The sequence below is a fragment of the Scomber japonicus genome, chromosome 1 (assembly GCF_027409825.1).
Source record: "Scomber japonicus isolate fScoJap1 chromosome 1, fScoJap1.pri, whole genome shotgun sequence".
In the NCBI taxonomy this organism is placed as follows: Eukaryota; Metazoa; Chordata; class Actinopteri; order Scombriformes; family Scombridae; genus Scomber; species Scomber japonicus.
In genome coordinates this window covers 17374516-17392302 of record NC_070578.1, presented here as the reverse complement: position 1 = coordinate 17392302, position 17787 = coordinate 17374516, and the positions used below count along the sequence as shown (strand labels likewise).

At 39.1% G+C, this 17787-nt stretch overlaps 1 protein-coding gene across 1 annotated transcript; it reads left to right on the top strand.

Annotated features, from left to right (window-relative positions):
* The first annotated feature begins 2251 nt into the window (after nt 1-2251).
* On the top strand, nt 2252-16597 carry smyd2a (SET and MYND domain containing 2a). Its single transcript, XM_053316938.1, has 12 exons — nt 2252-2518; nt 3939-4002; nt 4538-4648; nt 6117-6177; nt 8134-8261; nt 9795-9862; nt 10763-10865; nt 11013-11123; nt 11848-11968; nt 12094-12268; nt 12988-13096; nt 13827-16597. Exons 1-12 carry the CDS (start codon nt 2346-2348, stop codon nt 13908-13910), a joined length of 1308 nt encoding a protein of 435 aa, XP_053172913.1. The 5' UTR covers nt 2252-2345; the 3' UTR covers nt 13911-16597.
* Nucleotides 16598-17787: the final 1190 nt, after the last annotated feature.

Genomic DNA, 17787 nt, shown 5'->3' with positions numbered 1-17787 from the left:
TATGTACATACAGATGGGTGACAAAGGAAAAACCTGAATAAATGTGGATAAACATAATGGATGCAGATGCTTCCACACAGGTGTACTGTATGGTACAATTAAGTAATTAACATGCAATCATGATCTGTATATTAATGTAAGCAGGCCCAGTTGATTCTGACGATCACAAGAGGAAAACATCTAAGTGATGTTGAAAAGGGGTTAATTGTTGGGGCACTGATGGCAGGAGCTGCAGTCCAAAGACTGGCTGGTGTTCCAAGAGGAAGAGTAAGACTGATGCTCGTGCATTAGTATGATAAGTAAAGAAAAACAGAAGAGCAACTCCTCCTTAGATGACAATGTTAATGCAGGACGTGATCAGACTGTCAACAAGAAAGATCTGTTGGCAATTTTATAGAGTGGGATATTGTAGGGTCTCAGCGCACATTTGAGAGGTCAGTGGTGCAAAAACTAAAGACCCTGGTCTCCAGAGACGTTGAAAAAAGATCTAAGTCAGATGAGTCATAACCACTGTATTTTTAACAAGTGGGCGAGTGTGTGTGCATGGTATACACTAACAGAAAGGTACAGCCCTGAATGATTGACCCCTACAGTGAGGGGATCCATTTTGCTGGCATGGTTTTGGTCCACTTGTCCCCTTTGTCACTGCAAATCAACTCAAAGTTGTTCTGAGTTTACCTTTACCTTTATCTTTATGATGAAAATGCCTCATCCATAGGGCATGAGGGGTCACTGACTATGTCATATGCTATGGCTTTCACATCACCAGGTCTCAACCCAATTTAACACTTATGGGAGGTTTTGGACCGACAGCACTCTCCACCACCATCATCCATCAAAACTATAAATGAGGGAATATCTCCTGGAAGAATGATGTTCATCCTTTCAGTAGAGTTCAGAGACTGGCACACTGAAACTATTCTGGCAGCATGTGGTGGCCCAACACTAATAAGGCACTTTATGTTGGTTTTCCCTTTAATTTGTCACCCATCTGTATATACACAGTGTACTCAGCTGCAGGTTCCTAGTTTTGTTGTCAGACTGTACAGCGCTTCTAACTGTTCCCTGTTTTATAGATAATGCAGAAATTCAACTTTGAATGAGGAGAAATTATTAACTTAAATAAATGCATTTATATTACCACAGTGTGAAGTATTTTTGCTTCAGTGGTTTATGGTAATGAATACATTTATTGCAGTCACACAGACACATCCAGATACACAGTACATTGACATTTCTGTTGGTTTGTTGTATATTTCACAGTGATACAGCTAGCTATGCATGCACCTCATAAAATCATCCTCCCGCTGCAAAAAGAAAAATAGATTACACGTTTTAATATTCTCAGGTCATCTGTATCAGTTTCATGGCAGCATATTTTAGACTTCATAAGGTGCATTGTATGTATTTTCTGCAATGACTCATCTCACTTTCTGCTAGCTAGAGAGCTGCCCCAAGATAAACCAAACCTCCAATGTCGACATAGTGCAGAAGGGTAATATTTATTATTACAGTAAGACAAAGGCAATATTCTTAAAAAAGGCTGCTCCAAGTGACACAGTTATAATATAAAAACACTCTTACAGAGGTTATGTACATATATAGACAAGCAATACTGACCATGTTAATATCTGTCACACTGTTTTGCTTCAGAACATTTGGGCCCATTTTATGTTTTAAGCCTGTTGATTTTTGTACTAACTAAGCACAACCATTGTTCAGTGTTGACTAAGTTTGTTCTTCTCAACATGAAAAACAAAAGTAATTGGATGCCTCTCTCTTTGGACAACTCATTCCTAAACTCTAGCCACTAATATACAGCTATAACAGCCTTTGTTCCTCAGTGAAGCCTCTTCACAAGATTTTAGAACCTGCAGGGATTTGCTCCCATTTAGCCCCAGCAGCAGCGATATTTAAAACATTTTACTTGGTTGATTCTCGACAAATCCAGTCCAATAAAACAAAGAGATGAGCTTCAAGGAAAGTTCGAGGTTGTGTGAGTTCATGTCCTGATGGCTGCACCTATAAACACATTTACAATCCAATAGCATTGCAGGGATAACATAAATTAATAAGTGACTATGCAAAAACATTTACTGATTTTTTTTTTTTTTTTTTTTTTTGATAGCTTTTAGAGTGATTTTGAACTCACAATCACATACTGTGTTTCTAAGGTAGCATGCGTCTCCAGTGGTCTCCAGCAGGGGGCACTGAGAGCAGCATTGGACACACAAAGGACCGCAGAGGAAGACTGGGCTCAGCGAGAAGCTGATTAGTGCCACTCAGCAGACACAGGTGGTGGTCGGTTGTGTCTGATAGAAGATCCGAAAACACAAAAAAGCACCATGAAGAACGAAGGTATAGAGGGCACGGAGAGGTTCCTGAGTCCGGACAGAGGCAGAGGCCTGCGGGCGGTGAGACACTTCGCGGTGGGGGAGCTGGTGTTCGCTTGTCCTGCTTACTCCTACGTGTTGACAGTGAATGAGAGAGGGGCTCACTGTGAGCAGTGCTTCACCAGGTAACAACACAACAACCTCACCTCTCTGAAACAGCTGAGAAAACACACCTGAGTAATATGTAACATCAGCCCGGTGGCTTTTTAGTGTCAGCTGCCCAGTTCACCGCTGGCTAACCTCATTAACCATCTTGCTAGGTTAGCTTTTAAACCTCTGGACACCTAATCTAGCTGGAAATGGGTCAGTGCGATGAAGCAGCTCACCTGACTTGACACTGCAGCAAATTGCAGCACTGCAGACGAGAGAGAGAGAGACAGAGAGACAGAGAGACAGAGAGACAGAGAGAGAGATTAACACATTTCAATAATGCAACGTACAGTAACATTACAGCTGATTTTGAAAGCCTAAATGTAAAATGTTTGCTTTCGTAGCCTCAATGATATTATAATTATGCTTCTGCTGAGTCAAACTAGGCCACCAGTACTTACAGGTAACATGCTTTTGTCAAAGGAGCAAACTTTAAACTGACATGCTTGTACTATTGGACATGTGAGTACTCTCTGTTCCTCTTAGGCGGACTTAACTGCTGTCATGCACTTGCAGGCCAAGCAGTATTCAGAGTTACAGCATGATTTCTTTGGTTACACTCATTCATCTGGTGAAAGGGGGATTACACCATGACTTTCACTAGAGCAGTAGTGATGCAAGTGCAGAATTTGGAGGGGTGAGGAAGGCCATGTGGGGGTGTGTAGGCATCTCTTGTTGAGATCTGATGCCACTGTGACACTCTTTTAAGTTAAATTAACTCTGTCTCTCTCCCTTTGTCACACACACTCTCCCACACACTTTCATACCATGCACACCCACACATGTGCGTCCTGGTTTGTACAGCAGTAAAAGGTTAGGGTGCTAAATATAGGCGTCCATGTGTCCTAAGAGAGGAGGAGCCACGAGATGAGAAGGCCAGGGGTGGATGTGTGCATTTGGAGGTTGGATGTGTGTCTGTGTGGACATGCGCTCTGACACTCAGTCCTACCTAACTGGGATCTTTGATCACTTGTGTGTTTCTTTGAAAATGGACTGGAGATGATTGTAGGAAGGATTTTATTCGAAGTCCTCAATCTAATGTCCAGGTTCCTATTATGAATAAAATTGCTGTTTTGATAGCTAAATCACTTTTGCTCACGTTTGAGCTCAGGTGTTGTGGACTTGTGTGTCTTATTTCATTCAGCATCTGCCAAACAATACATATGCAATGAGCTGTCTCTAAATGTCATGGGAAGAAAACGATGTAAAGCAAGCAAATATTTTCACGGCCCACCCCCTAAAGACAGCAGTTAAAGTTGTCAGCAGAGGAAAATGTACACAGTGTGATTTAATATAGATTAATACAGTTAAATCAAATCTTCTAACAAAAAGCCACAGCCACCCCCTCGTCACAGTTATCATGTACTAACAATGTGTTTGCTAATTTCATTACAGGAAAGAAGATCTTTTTAAGTGTGGAAAATGTAAGCAGGCCTACTACTGCAACATTGACTGTCAGGTAAGAGTGCTTTCTGAGTGTGTGAATTCACGCCTGCTTCCATTTTTGTGCATTTTCATATGTGCCAGTTTCCAAAATTAACTAAAGGAGTGACCATGAACATATTTGACTGGAGTCACTGCATTGTAAATAGAAATATTTTACATGTTTTAAATCTTATCCTAATGAGGCACTGAATAAGTAATTTTAAAAAAAAATTTATTCAGCGCTTTTCTAGTCTTCCAATACACTCAAAGCATTTTACACTACATTCCAACATTCACACACATTCATACACTGATGGCAGAGGCTACCATGTTAAGTGCCAACCAGTTCATCAGGATCAAATCTAAAGCAGTCACACACACACCTCTGGCACAACCATTGAGAGCAATTTTGGCTTCAGTCTGTCCTCCCTCTGCCTCTGTCTAGTTTTGAGAGAGAGAGAGAGAGAGCGCTACGGTCTGGCTCTCTTATTATGTGTTGAATAGGATTATTTGCTGAAATAACTGAGGATTGCTAACTTATTTCTGTCTTTCTCTCTCTCTGTATACAGAGAGGTGATTGGCCCATGCATAAAGTGGAGTGTGTAGCCATGTGTGCCTATGGGGAGAACTGGTGTCCATCAGAGACCGTCAGACTGGTGGCCAGAATCCTCTTGAAACAGGTAAGAGAAATACGAGCCAGGAGAACAAATGGGAACAAATCTGTTAATCCACCTATTGTTTCAGCTCTGTGTAAATGCATCAAGAGCTTAACATGTTAAAGGTCACAGAATATAAAACAATGAAAATATAACAGTAAAATAGTTAACAAAGAGAGGACATCATCGTCATACACAGGCCAGAAAAAAATCCAAGGATTGAATTTATCATATAAAACCCTGTACCACAAAATGAAACAATATAAACAACTGTTGATGTGCATTAAAAAGAAATTAAAACTCAACTTGAATTGAAGTGAAAGCTGTAATGTTCCAAACCCTGACTAGATAGAACAATATATCTTCACACACAGGTGTAACTAATAACATTAACAGTGGCTTCATTAATGGAGGTGTGCTGCTTCTAGGATGCAGGTGTTGTGAATGCTTTATGCTGGCTGCTGTGTTCAGCTCAATGGCACACCTAAATGGAACGGAGTAATCAGTAGTAATATAAGTTACACCTGTGATGAGCAGCCCATATTCAGAAGCGTAATAACTGAAGACTCATGGGAGCCAGTGGGAGATAATGTCTGCAAAGTCAGTTAACTTAACCCTCCTGTTGTCCTCGGGTCAATTTTGACCAGGGAGGGCAACAGGCATCATTCAAATGAGACCTATTGACCATCATTTCCAAAGAATGTGCGTAAAACCTGGGGTAATGGAAAATAAAAAATGGAATTAAATTGGCTACAAAGGTCTAACACAGAGAGTTAAGTGATCATTTATACCTTATGATTTATAAGCAGCCAAACCAAACCAGGTCAATGAGGACCCATGAGGGCATAAGTTGTAGTCGACGGGAAGACAACAGAAGGGTTAAACAAACTTTAGGGATGATACACACTCAAATAAGATAATGGCTGAGGCACAATGATAAGATAATTTTATGAGCCTGACTGTATTTTATACAATAAACCAAGCAGCTGCGATGAATGACTTCACTCATCTCAGTTTCATTTGTATACCTTTGCATGAGCAGTATCATGCGAGTGTCATGGGTTTCATATCTTTGTGGTTCATTTATTGCATATGTGGTTGCATTCAGAAGGATGACCTGATGAGACTTCATCATATTTGGCCACATTAAACACTGTGACTAAAAAAATCAGACAAGAAAAACTAAACTAAAGAACTAAAGGCCTTGTAGGTTAATGTGTTTTGAGTTTTGGTCCCATTGAATGTCAAAGTTCCTAAAGGTATTTTGATATCTTCCACTATCTTTTTGAGCTGCTGTAGCAATGAATTTTCCCCACTGTGGGATCAATAAAATGTATCTTCTTATCTTATAAGGTCTTTTACTCTTATAAACCATTTACTCTAATAAAGCTATTCAGTGAGAAGGGCTAATTATTTATTTAATATTTTGTTAAACTTTTTGATTTTGTTTGTTTGACTCAAACAATATCATGTCTTGCGTCTCATGTTGCAGAGAGTCACAACAGAGCGGACCCCTTCAGAAAGGCTGCTGCTGCTCAAAGAGTTTGAAGCCCGTAAGTAGCTGTGTGTGTGTATGAATACATGAGTGTGTGTGTTTAGTTACATGTACGTTCACTTTTAGTTACATAGTGTGGTCTGTGTGCGATATTTCTGTGTCTCTGCAGTTTTAGCAGCTTTTCTATTAATAGCCCTGCTGTAGCCTCCAGTCCTGGTTCTGTCTCTTTCATTCACTCCAAGTCTGCACAGTACTGGGACTTAAATCCCAAGCCTCTGTATGCTGTAATTTCATGTTCTCTGCCTCAAAAACTGCTGCCAATGTGCCCCTGAGCAAGGTACTCAACAAGATCATTTGCAGTATTTTTCCCAGATAATGATAATTAACTGTGATAGCATGTGTCTGTGTTATATGAGTCGTGTAAAGCTGCTGCAAATGATCCTGATCATACAGTGAAAGTTGATAATAAAAGAGCAAATTTGCCACAAAACACACAAAAACAAGACTGTTTCATCTAAGCACCCATAGGCCGTTTTCTCTGCCCCATTTGGTATTATCATTTAGTCTGAGCTGTTGTTGCAGGCTCAGATGTGTCATCAGAGGATTGTCACAGAATTACCCTTCACACCTGTCTCTTACGCACACAAAGCAAATCAGTGGCCAGCTGCCACCACCTGTGAGAGTGTGTGATTGACAATGACATGTGGCATAATAACGCAGAGTACTTCTCCTATGGAGCCATGTGATGGATGATAATGATAGTGTTAAAGCATGTAGCTGGCAATTTTCTATATTTTTCTTATTGTCAACAAATCTCTTGTGAGTCAAACCAATGAACTGTTTACAAGTATAGTGTATGTATCCAAAGCCTGATATATCTTAATCCTCTGTGCCTGTGTTATTGTAAAAGACTATTAAAAACACATTAGTGAGACATGCTGTTACTAAGGATGGCTCGATACTTTGAAGATCTGCCGATACCGATATCAATCCGATACCTTCTTTTCTCCTCTGTTAAGTTGTTAATAAAATATAGTTGCGCAAAGTAATTCCACACAGCTGACATGAGAGCACTAGGCTAATTCACTGTCACTAGCAGCAGCAGCAGCAGCTAAGTTTCTGTGTTGTTGTTTTTTTTCAATGTTCGATCCTGAAATTTTGACCAATATCGGACCGATACCGATCCTGAGTATTGGATTGAGCCATCCCTAGCTGTTACACTTGGCAACATGTGTCTTCATCACAAACAGAATGATCATATCATTTTTGTCAAGAAACAGCTTTAAAGACCAATCAAAGCGATAATATTGTAACTCACAGGAGAGATGTTTCTTGTATTTATCCTGACGGTTCCATGAAAAATGTACAGTGTGGGACAAAGTCAAGAGGTTGTGATACGAAGGCCAACAAGCCCACATTCCTGGACATGTTCAGTGGTCTCCAGAGACTGAAAATGTGATTGCTGTTATTACTGGGTGGAGCCGTTTCTAAACAAGATACAGTAACCATCATCCTCAGGGACGAATTGCAGACTCATTGACCTGTTTTTAATAGTTTTGGGGACAACAGAGGTCTACAGCATAGAAGAATATAAATGAGCACATGAGATATGTGGACAAAAAGTAAATCTCCTGCCATATACTAGAAGAAACAAAATGAATAAAAACAATTACCAAAATCCTTAACATTTTGGATTTCTATTTAATTTAATATTTATCCACCCCGTCACCATTTATTTAATCTTTTCTCTGATCCCTATTACATGTACATTTTTGATGGCTAAGCTCCTTAAGTAATTTTGGGGTCAACAGCACATTGGTACTCTCTAAAATGTAAGACCTGCCTAAAACACTATCAAGTCCATCCAGTGCCCCACGAAGGCTGCACTATTTATTAAACCTCACATTATTCTTTCTCTCTGTCCTTTTTTGTCTTTGTGCTTTCTTGTCATTCCGATCTCTCTGTTTTTGGCTCTCCCTTTCTTTCTTTGTCTCTGTGTCATTGCCTCTGTCAGATTTAGATAAGATGGACAGTGAGAAGGAGGAGATGAACCAGACAGATATAGCAGCCCTACACCACTTCTACTCCAGACACCTAGGCGACCTCCCTGACGATCAGGCCCTCACTGAGCTCTTTGCGCAGGTAAAACTGGAACACCTTATTTAGTTCTCAGCAGAAATGGTCTCAGGAGTTTTCTTTGGAACAGGATCTTTTAGAGTTGCTGTGTACTGTATGGATTCTCTGTTGAGCTGTGCTTTGTTCACCTTCATCAGTATAACTTGATATTAACTCCTTATTACAAGACAGGCAGTATAACTGGATACTGCTGTGTTTGTGTGTGATCTAGGAGTTTGATTATTTCAAACTATGCAGCCACTGCTTCCCTCCATCATGGGAGATTTTTATGTGGGGATAAATCATCCACCCTCCCTGTTGGAATGAATCCTAAACAGCTGTGTGTGTCATCTGTGCAAGCATATGTCACCACACAGGCGTTTTTCAGTAGAAGCACAATGAGGCTCTCATTCAAGTTAATTACCTTAAAGTTTTAATGTGTGATTTTGATGATCTAGACTAGACAAACTACACATTCTCTTTTAGATTAAACCAGATACCTGATGAATACTAAAATAAAGTCTAGACTTGCTCTATGTGAAAACTGGCCTGACATAACTTCTGTTGGGATTTGGCGCTATATAAATAAAACTGACCAGACTTGATGCTCCTACATGAATGAGCAGATGAATGAATTATGCCAAGAACAGTATAAACTTCTCACATTTGCTACTTACAAACATGTGTCCTAACACAGACTCTGCATCCATCTAAAAGGTGCATGCTGTAATTCTCCTCAACATTAAGAGGAATAAAAACTTCAAACATATATTTAAACAATAAAAACAAAGGAACAAAAGTATATCCAGTTTTCCTCTCACACTCCTAATTAATTAACTTTTTTAATTCCAGTTTTTACATTGTAACACTGTTGTTTTATGTCCATTAAATTAAAAAAAAGAAGATAAAAACATTGCGCTCCTAGAAAGATCCAGGATCTCTGAGTGTGCTCTGGTGGTGTCATATGATTGGTTAGGAGAGTATCAGGGGGCCTTGGCTGTCATATAGACAGGTGTTGGAAAGGTTGACCTTTCATGGCCTGTAAAAGAGCATACTGTGTTTCAAGTCAACACACATAAACATATATACATACATACAGTATCTATACACAGAACTTTGTTAAACATGCAGTGTGCAAATACAGTGTGTTTACATCCTTAATGCCTGTGTTCACACATCTTCTCTTAACAATCCAGTTTTTCTGCACATGATAGAAACACACGCACACACACACGCACACACGCACACACACAGGACACATGAAGAGTTGAATACATGAAACTGTATTACACACTCACTGGGTCCTTTCAGTTTAACTCCACTGCATTTAGCACATTTAATTTGCTCTCTGTGTCAGTTCGGGTGTCCCCTTTCTCTCCAGGAAACGACCTCTTTGGCTTCTTAACTTACTGATACATTTAATCTCCACTACCGGATTTCCTCCTCTTCAGTGGTGTGGGTGTTACAGCACAGGATAGTACAGGCTGATGCAAGTTGTATTATATTACTCACCCCTGCTGCTCTCTGTTTCTGTCTCCACCTGTTTGTTTGTGTCTTCAGGTTAACTGTAATGGTTTTACCATAGAGGATGAGGAGCTCTCTCATCTGGGATCAGCTGTTTTTCCCGAGTAAGTGGCCAATGTCAACAAAGCATCATCATTCAATAATCAATCCATTCATCAGTTTCGTGTTTTCTGCCAACATGCTACAAATTAAATCAAGTGGCCGTTTCCTCTCACTGTGTGTTTTTATAACATCCTCGTTCAGCCTTCTCCTCCGTCTGTCTTTTTCCTCTCACTGTTTTTAGAACAACATTGCTATTCATATAATTATGTAACAGTTTATTTTCATCTGTTTATGCTTTTGGTTTGATAAATTATTTTAGTCTGTCTTTCCTTTTTTAAAGGCCCCACCAAACAGAATTTGGAGCCTCTTTAGTTTCTGTACTATGGCATATTTCCAAGTGAAACAAAATATGTGGCTGGTGTGAAATTACAATTACAATGATTGGACTGCTTAAAAGTAGATGGGGGTTATAGTTTAGCATAATAGGAGGGAGAGATGAATAAATTAAACCTCAGTCACATTGTTTTGAAAATGTAAAAGTTTTTGCCCACTGATATCCAAATGCACAGTTCTTCAAGTCTCACTCTATATTGCTCTGTTAGCTATTGCAACCCACAAACAATGTGTAGTTCTATATAACCCGTGTGGCAAGCTAGTCATCCAAAGTCACATTGGATTGGACTTAGATTTTGATGTAAAAATACTCAAATACTGATTTATTTTTGGACATATAACAAGAGATAAATGAACAATTAACACAGGGACATGTGATTAAAACTGGGACAATGTGTTTTTCCTTTCATGGGGCCTTTTAAATGCAGTGCAAAATATACATGAACCATCCTGTAAATATAATCTTAACATAAAGCTGCTCAATGTCATGGGTTATCACTATGACCTACTACTTTTTATCCTGCTTTGGTTCCACTGATTATTCTCTCACTTTTTTCTGTTCCTTCCAGTGTAGCACTGATGAATCACAGCTGTAGTCCTAATGTCATAGTGACCTATAACGGCACGGTGGCTGAAGTCAGAGCTGTGCAAGAGATCAGCCCTGGAGATGAGGTAAGCAAACCGTACATATATTATTCTAGATCAAATGAAGTTACAAAGAAGCACAGATGCCAGTTACCTACTGTTGTTTACTTTGATTAATGCACTATGTTCTATTTAATTTATTACTCTCAATCTGCTCCTTCCCTCTCTCCGTAGATCTTTAACAGTTACATAGACCTGCTCTATCCTACAGAGGACAGGAAAGAGAGGTTGTTAGATTCCTACTTCTTCACATGCCAGTGTACTGAGTGCACCACCAAGTCTAAGGTATCATTGACTTATCTCTTTGAAATGCTTTCTCAGATCACCTCTTTCATATGTATCTATAACTGTAAGTTTGGTGGGACCTTTTTTCTTTAGTTAATTTTGACGAATATACCAAAAAGTATCTCAGCAGCATCAGTCTAAAGCAGCAGGTTCATTGTTCCAGTGTTTCTGTTTTTGTGCTGCTACCTTTCTTCACTTCAAACTCAGGCATACATGCCCAATAGCCGTGTCCCAATTCCAAATAACATATAGAAAATGTATATATACTATATATCAGTATTCATAGTGTTAAGTTTTGGTAGAAAATTATAATAGACATGTGGTGATGGATTTCAAGCAAACTACAACTTCGGACAAGTGTTGCCAATTTCACATTTGGAACCTTTTTAAAGAAAAAGCTAAATGGTCTTTTCAAAACAATTACTTTTACTGAAACTCTTTGTGTCAGCAAATAGTTTCTAATAATTTCCAGCTGTGTGTAGTTCCTAATGTGCATTTCTTTGTGGAACAGTAAATTAAGCAATATTAACAGGCATAATGTGAAAACTTGACAGATGTGTGTATTTAATTGTTTTACTTTTCCAGTTAAAACTGGGACACAGATATTGATACCATACAGCTGTTTTAGTTAGAAAGCTCTGTGGTATTGTAGTGTTCATTTTTTTTATTTTACAAAAGCTCCTTAAAGCTCATATGTTATCACACTTCTTGTCACCGTTTTTAGGACGAAGAAAAAATGAAGGTCAGGAAGCTGAGTTCTCCACCAGAGCCAGAGGAAATCCGATCCATGGTCCATTACGCCAAGAATGTCATCGAGGAGTTCAGGAGAGCCAAACACTACAAGAATATCCTCTTCTGATTTATAACTCTATTTCTACACCACCACCTCTTTAATTTCTTCTGTGTGTCAGTTTCACCACCACGTCTTTCTCTGCATTGCTCGTCATATTATTCCTTGACTCTCTGGCACTCCCCAGTGAGCTACTGGAGATGTGTGAGCTCAGCCAGGAGAAGATGGGCACCATATTTGCTGACACCAACGTCTACATGCTGCACATGATGTATCAGGCCATGGGCGTCTGTCTCTACATGCAGGATTGGGACGGAGCCATGAGCTACGGAGAGAAAATCATTCAGCCATACAGGTAAAGTGATGATCTGTAAAAAATCGCAATGGAGGCTGTCATGCAGTTTCAGTTCATCCATATGCTCGTATAATGATTAAATCAGTCTTACTGCAGTGTGTTGTTGGACAGTTTCAGTACAGAGGTGGACTATGAAGCTTTGTGTCAATCAATGAGTAGGAATTTAACCTCACAATAAGACTTTTTGTCTTATCAAGTGGGCAGTGATTTCGAGAATTATAAGGGTGGACACTATTGTGCTTTAATACTTGACCTGAAAACTGAGCAGAGGCACATTTCCTGGAGTATGTTCTTGGCTAACTTAAAGGACCTGTATTATCTGAATGAAAGTGTTCCAGTATTTTTTTTTTTTTTAATTAGATTTTCTTTAGTCCTCTACAAGTTTGACAGAGGTCATGTAAGGATGTGGTTTTTCATTCTCATAAAACTTTAGTGTCCAGTTCATTAGTCAGTGAGTTAGTACAACATAAACCAATTCAGCACATATAATAATGTGTTCCTTTTACTATACGCTCTGTCTTGGTAATACTAAAGATGTTTTCCCTCTGTGGCATACAACACTAAACCACATCTACAGTATCATAACATTATCAAGCACTCGTCTGATATGTGTTGAACTTCTGTAGCACTACAACGAAACCAAATGTAACATAAATTATAGATTCTTTCTTCTCATGTTCACTGCTTAGCTTGATGTATAAATCATGTTCTCTCTGCAGCGTACATTACCCAGCCTACTCTCTGAATGTGGCGTCTATGTATCTTAAACTGGGACGTCTGTATTTGGGGCTGGAGAGGAAAACACAAGGAGTCAAAGCCCTGAAGAAGGTAAGTTTACAGACGTTTTGTTATTTGGTATGTTAATGTGAGACAAAATGAATGTCTGCATGCCGCACACCCGCCTATCTAGGAGCATATTGGACTCTTGATGATGCGTTCTTTTATAACAGTGACATATGCGGCAGTGACTTTAGGGGCCCCGTCTTGCGGTTGGCGCACAGCGGATGGCGGGCGTGGCACTAGTGTCCTTGTTAGTTGCCCCCGGCGCAGTTGTCATTTTCTCGCCCACGTTGTCTAAATAGCAAATGCACTTGCACCAGTCTGTGCGCCTATGGGTGTGTTGGTCTCAAAATGAGGTGTTGTCAGGCGCATTGGTGGTGCGGTGCTATTTTGAAGCAGAGGAAAGCGATTGTGCTACTGACCAACTGCGCCGGGGGAAACTAACAAAGACACATGTGCCACTCCCGCCAACCTCAAGATGGGGCCCTTAAACTTCAGTCAGAATAACTTCTGAACTTAAAGAAGTTAAGAGATCTGAGGTCAGACCACATCATTGATTGAGAAAAGAAAAATCCTTTAAAGACTGGGGTGTCCCTAAATCACAGGGTACTCATTGTCCTAAAAATGTTTATCTTGTGTGCACAAGATGGGTTATAATATGCAGACTAAAGACAAACGATATATGTATACACACACACACACACACACACACATATACATAAACTCTTCACGTCTGTGACTCTGTAATAAATATTTGTTTTTGTTTTTTTTTCTTCAGGCAGTGGCCATTATGGAGGTGGCTCATGGGAAGGATCACCATTATGTAGCCGAAGTTAAACGAGAAATCGAGGAGCAGAAGTAATAAAAGAAAAAAGGAGGATCAGGAGGGGGAAAAAAGATTAAGAAGAGAGGCACTGGTGGGAGGAAGCCCTCGAAAAACAGCAGCAACACATCATAACTGCATGGCATGCATCTTAAACCTCTGTGTTTTTACAACCTTTTTGATGCTCACTCCATTGGTTTTCCTGCTTCTCTTCAGGCAGGATATCTTTGTCCATTCTGTCTTCAGCATATTTTGGCTGAGGATGACCACACTTACCATCTACAGCTGTCTACTTCCGGTCAAATCTGAACTTAAATGCAGAAAGTTTTAATGTAAAAAAAAAAAAAAAAAAAGAATTGAAATGAACGAAAGTGTCTGAAACATTTCACTTTTCTAAGGCTCTGCAGGTTTCTCTCATTTACAGCAATTAAATGGCTTCTTTAGCATGATATCCTTATATCTGCAGTTCAATATTTGTATGTTTTCAACCTTATTTGAAAATGTTGGTTTCCTGTGTCCTGAAGCTCATTAAACCCATACAACACCCACCTGTACCTCCATAAAGGATCACATCAGTTGATAAAGTAGTACTGCCCTCAAAGCTGCCTTTTGGAAGAAACAAGGCTTTCATTGAGAACTACATGAGACCATTTTTCTGGAATGGTTTTTGCCCAGTTTTTGTTTCCTTGTGAGTCTGAAATCATTCTCTGTTGGCCCTGTTGGTCTTGACTGGACATGTGAACAGACAGTATTTTTCACTGGCAGCAGTTTGAGCTCCATCGCAGATGATTAGTAATTTGGAATTCTGTTCAAACTGGTGAGTTATGGAGGGTATTACTACACATTTAACAGCCAAAGCATTTTAATGCTATCAAATATTCAGCAACTGAGTTTCTGGTTTTCTTGATTTTTTTTTGTTGTTGTTTAAACTGTGAAAAAATGATAACAGACCATGCATCAGGTCATCAGAGGAGAGGAATGCAAAAAAAAAAAAAAAGCCTACTCCTGAATGAATAATCAGCGATGATTGGCTTGTTTTGTATAACTTTCTGCCTGTTTTAAAGAACCAGAAAATGTTGCATGTTTTATTTTTTATGTTGTTTTGTTTTTTTTTCATATGAGGCTTGTTGACCAAAATGGCCATGGGTTTAACTGACAAAGAACCAGCTATAATCATCTGTTCAGTGTATCCTTTAACTACCACATTGGTACTATGATAGCTATTAGGAAGGAAAAAGGGTGCAACATCGTAGCTTTTGTTGCCTTTTGTCAAGAGATAAAAGATTTTTTAGTGTTTCCTCAAATGCTTCATGAGTCCAGATTGTAATGACTCTGGGACTGGACCATCAAGTCACTTTAGCAGCAGTGCACAGATTAACAGACTAAAACGCAGCAGACAAACCTTTTTACATTTTGTTAAAATTATACACTGGCATGGAGAATATAATCATTCTCAACATACATTTTAAACTTTAAAGCAACAAGAATGAATGCGATATTTCCTAAAAAGGGAAATGCATCTCCCTTTTTTACATTCTTGTAAGATACATAGACTGGGGTAACTTAAAGACCATGATTTACAGCAGTTATTGTACCAACATGGTATTTTATGGAAGCATTTCCTTAAGTAGGAATGGGTATGTAAACCAAATGTCAACAATCTATGTGGGTGGTAGATTAAGGTTGAGAAAATTGAGGGGAAAAAAGTTTCGGTGTTACATTGTTTTTAATGGGTGCTTTAGAAACCAAGACCCTTAAATCATGATGAGGAGAAACCTGTACCTTTCTCTCTGCTGAGATTAGAATTGAGTTCATCATCATCTAAAAATCCTGAGTCAAAGGCAACTGGATTTACTTTCTGCCGTGCTTTTATAAATTTGAGGCTAAACCGAGTGCGAATGAGGTTGAAGGTTACGGCAATGCAAAGATTATTACTCGTGTCTTAATTGAGGGCTTCTTGTTGTTCATGACAAAATTATGTAAAAATAGCAAACCTGTTTCATTTCATTGTATCCGTTTCTGTCAGTGAACAGTTGTACCGCCAGAGGAACTTAAATCACAGGTCAAAATCCTTCTCAACAGATGTAGCTTCTCCATCTTGTTTACTATGGATCCAGTTTTATGCACCACATGAATCTGGAGTACTGAGCACTATAAATAACCCACTGTCATGAGTTGTCTTTTGTCACACTCTGTAGCAGCTCCTGGGTACAGTGGGCGACTGGATTTCTCACCTGCAAAAATGTATCTAGAAAGTGCCTGCCTTACAGCTTTGTGTAGGTAATCCAAAAACACAATTGTAAAAGCTCAGTTCTTCATGGTTATTTTTATGTACATTTTTACAGAGGAAAGACACAAAAGTGAGTTTGCAGACTGGTTTACACTAGCAAAAAATCCAACAAGGACCATCTAAGCCCTGTTTGCCAGATTTGAGCACTTCTGGTCACGCATAAGATGCATAAAGTTTGTTTTCATTTTCAGAGATATCTTGAAAGAGAAAAATTGTGGTACAAAGGTTAAAATATTGCAATCTATACTCATGCTGCATCATGTATAAAAGCAGATGATGAATTGAAAGGCCACCCATGTGATGTTTTCTGCCATTTCTGTAAGGAACCGATACTTTATCAGGCATGAATGTTATTCTAATGGAATGCATACTAAATCCTGAGCCTCTTCTTTCTGTACCATGACAGTGGATCCCAATAAATTACAGTATGATATTTGCTTTGTGGAATACAGTATACTTATTTGTTAATCATAAATATTCTGCAGTAACCTTGCCGTGCTTGCAGATTAATATCAACAGATTTTCAGTGGTCCAAGGCAAGCAGACAAACATGTTTAGTTTTTTGCTTCCAACAATGTATGTGCACTGGGGGTCTAGAGATTCCACATCACATTTGTATACAGTCACTGGCCACTTCATTAGGAACACCTGTGCAATCTAATTCAATCCATACAACAGCTCTTCCATAAATTCTACTTTTTTGAAGCTTATAAGTTTTTGTTAACATTGTCAAGAAGGTGATCATTCTACTTTATGTTTATTATTGAGGCCATAGTGGGTGATGGTGGTGTACTAGGGGGCATTATATTGAATGGTGTTCCTAATATTTTGTCGACTCCACATGAGGGAGGCAAACTATTAGGAACACCATTCAATGTAATTCATCTCAGTACGCCACCACCATCCACTACAACCTCAATGACAAACATAAAGTAGAATTATCACCTTTTTGACAATGTTAACAAAAACTCGAAATGTATAAACCTTTTTTTTTGTAGAAGTACAACTGATTGAAAAAAGCTGTTGTATTGGAGATTGCAAGGGTGTACCTAATGAAGTGGCCAGTGACTAAGTTATATATTGATCTTGTCACAAATTATGGAAGTAGGAACACACGTTAAACTAAGATTAAAGGAGAGAAACTTTCATCCCCAGCAGATGAATGTGAAAACAGCCTTGAAGCGTCAAACTCTGCAGATACATGATTCTGCACAGTGAAGCTCACTGTTTCAACTACAGAAACAGGAAGAAAACATATTTTTAAATGGAGGGAACATTAAATAGTTTCAGATTCAATATATAATGACTCTCGGGCTTGTCGTCACAGCCTACGTTTGTTTAACTGATCACATCCGATAATTAAGGGAAGTTATGTGTTGGTTAGATAAATCAGATTCAAAGGATGCGTGTTTGGTATTTATAAAATAACACCACGTGGTGGCAGTGTTGAGACAGGAGCAGAAGTTAACCAATCACGTGCCTCGTTTGGTAAACGTCACGAGCACTGACCAATGGGCGTAGAGCTGAGTGGATTGCGGGTTCCTCTGGTGCAGTTTGAATTTTTCAACTCAAACAGCGTCTGTCAGATAAAGAAGCGTCGCGCCCAAAGTAAGTCTTATGTTTAAT

Excerpts from the sequence above, each read along its gene's own strand:
- smyd2a (XM_053316938.1), top strand. The coding sequence starts at position 2,346 with ATGAAGAACGAAGGTATAGAGGGCACGGAGAGGTTCCTGAGTCCGGAC. Across the intron at positions 4,649-6,116 it reads CCAGAATCCTCTTGAAACAG|AGAGTCACAACAGAGCGGAC; the intron begins GTAAGAGAAATA and ends CTCATGTTGCAG. Across the intron at positions 13,097-13,826 it reads GAGTCAAAGCCCTGAAGAAG|GCAGTGGCCATTATGGAGGT; the intron begins GTAAGTTTACAG and ends TTTTTTCTTCAG.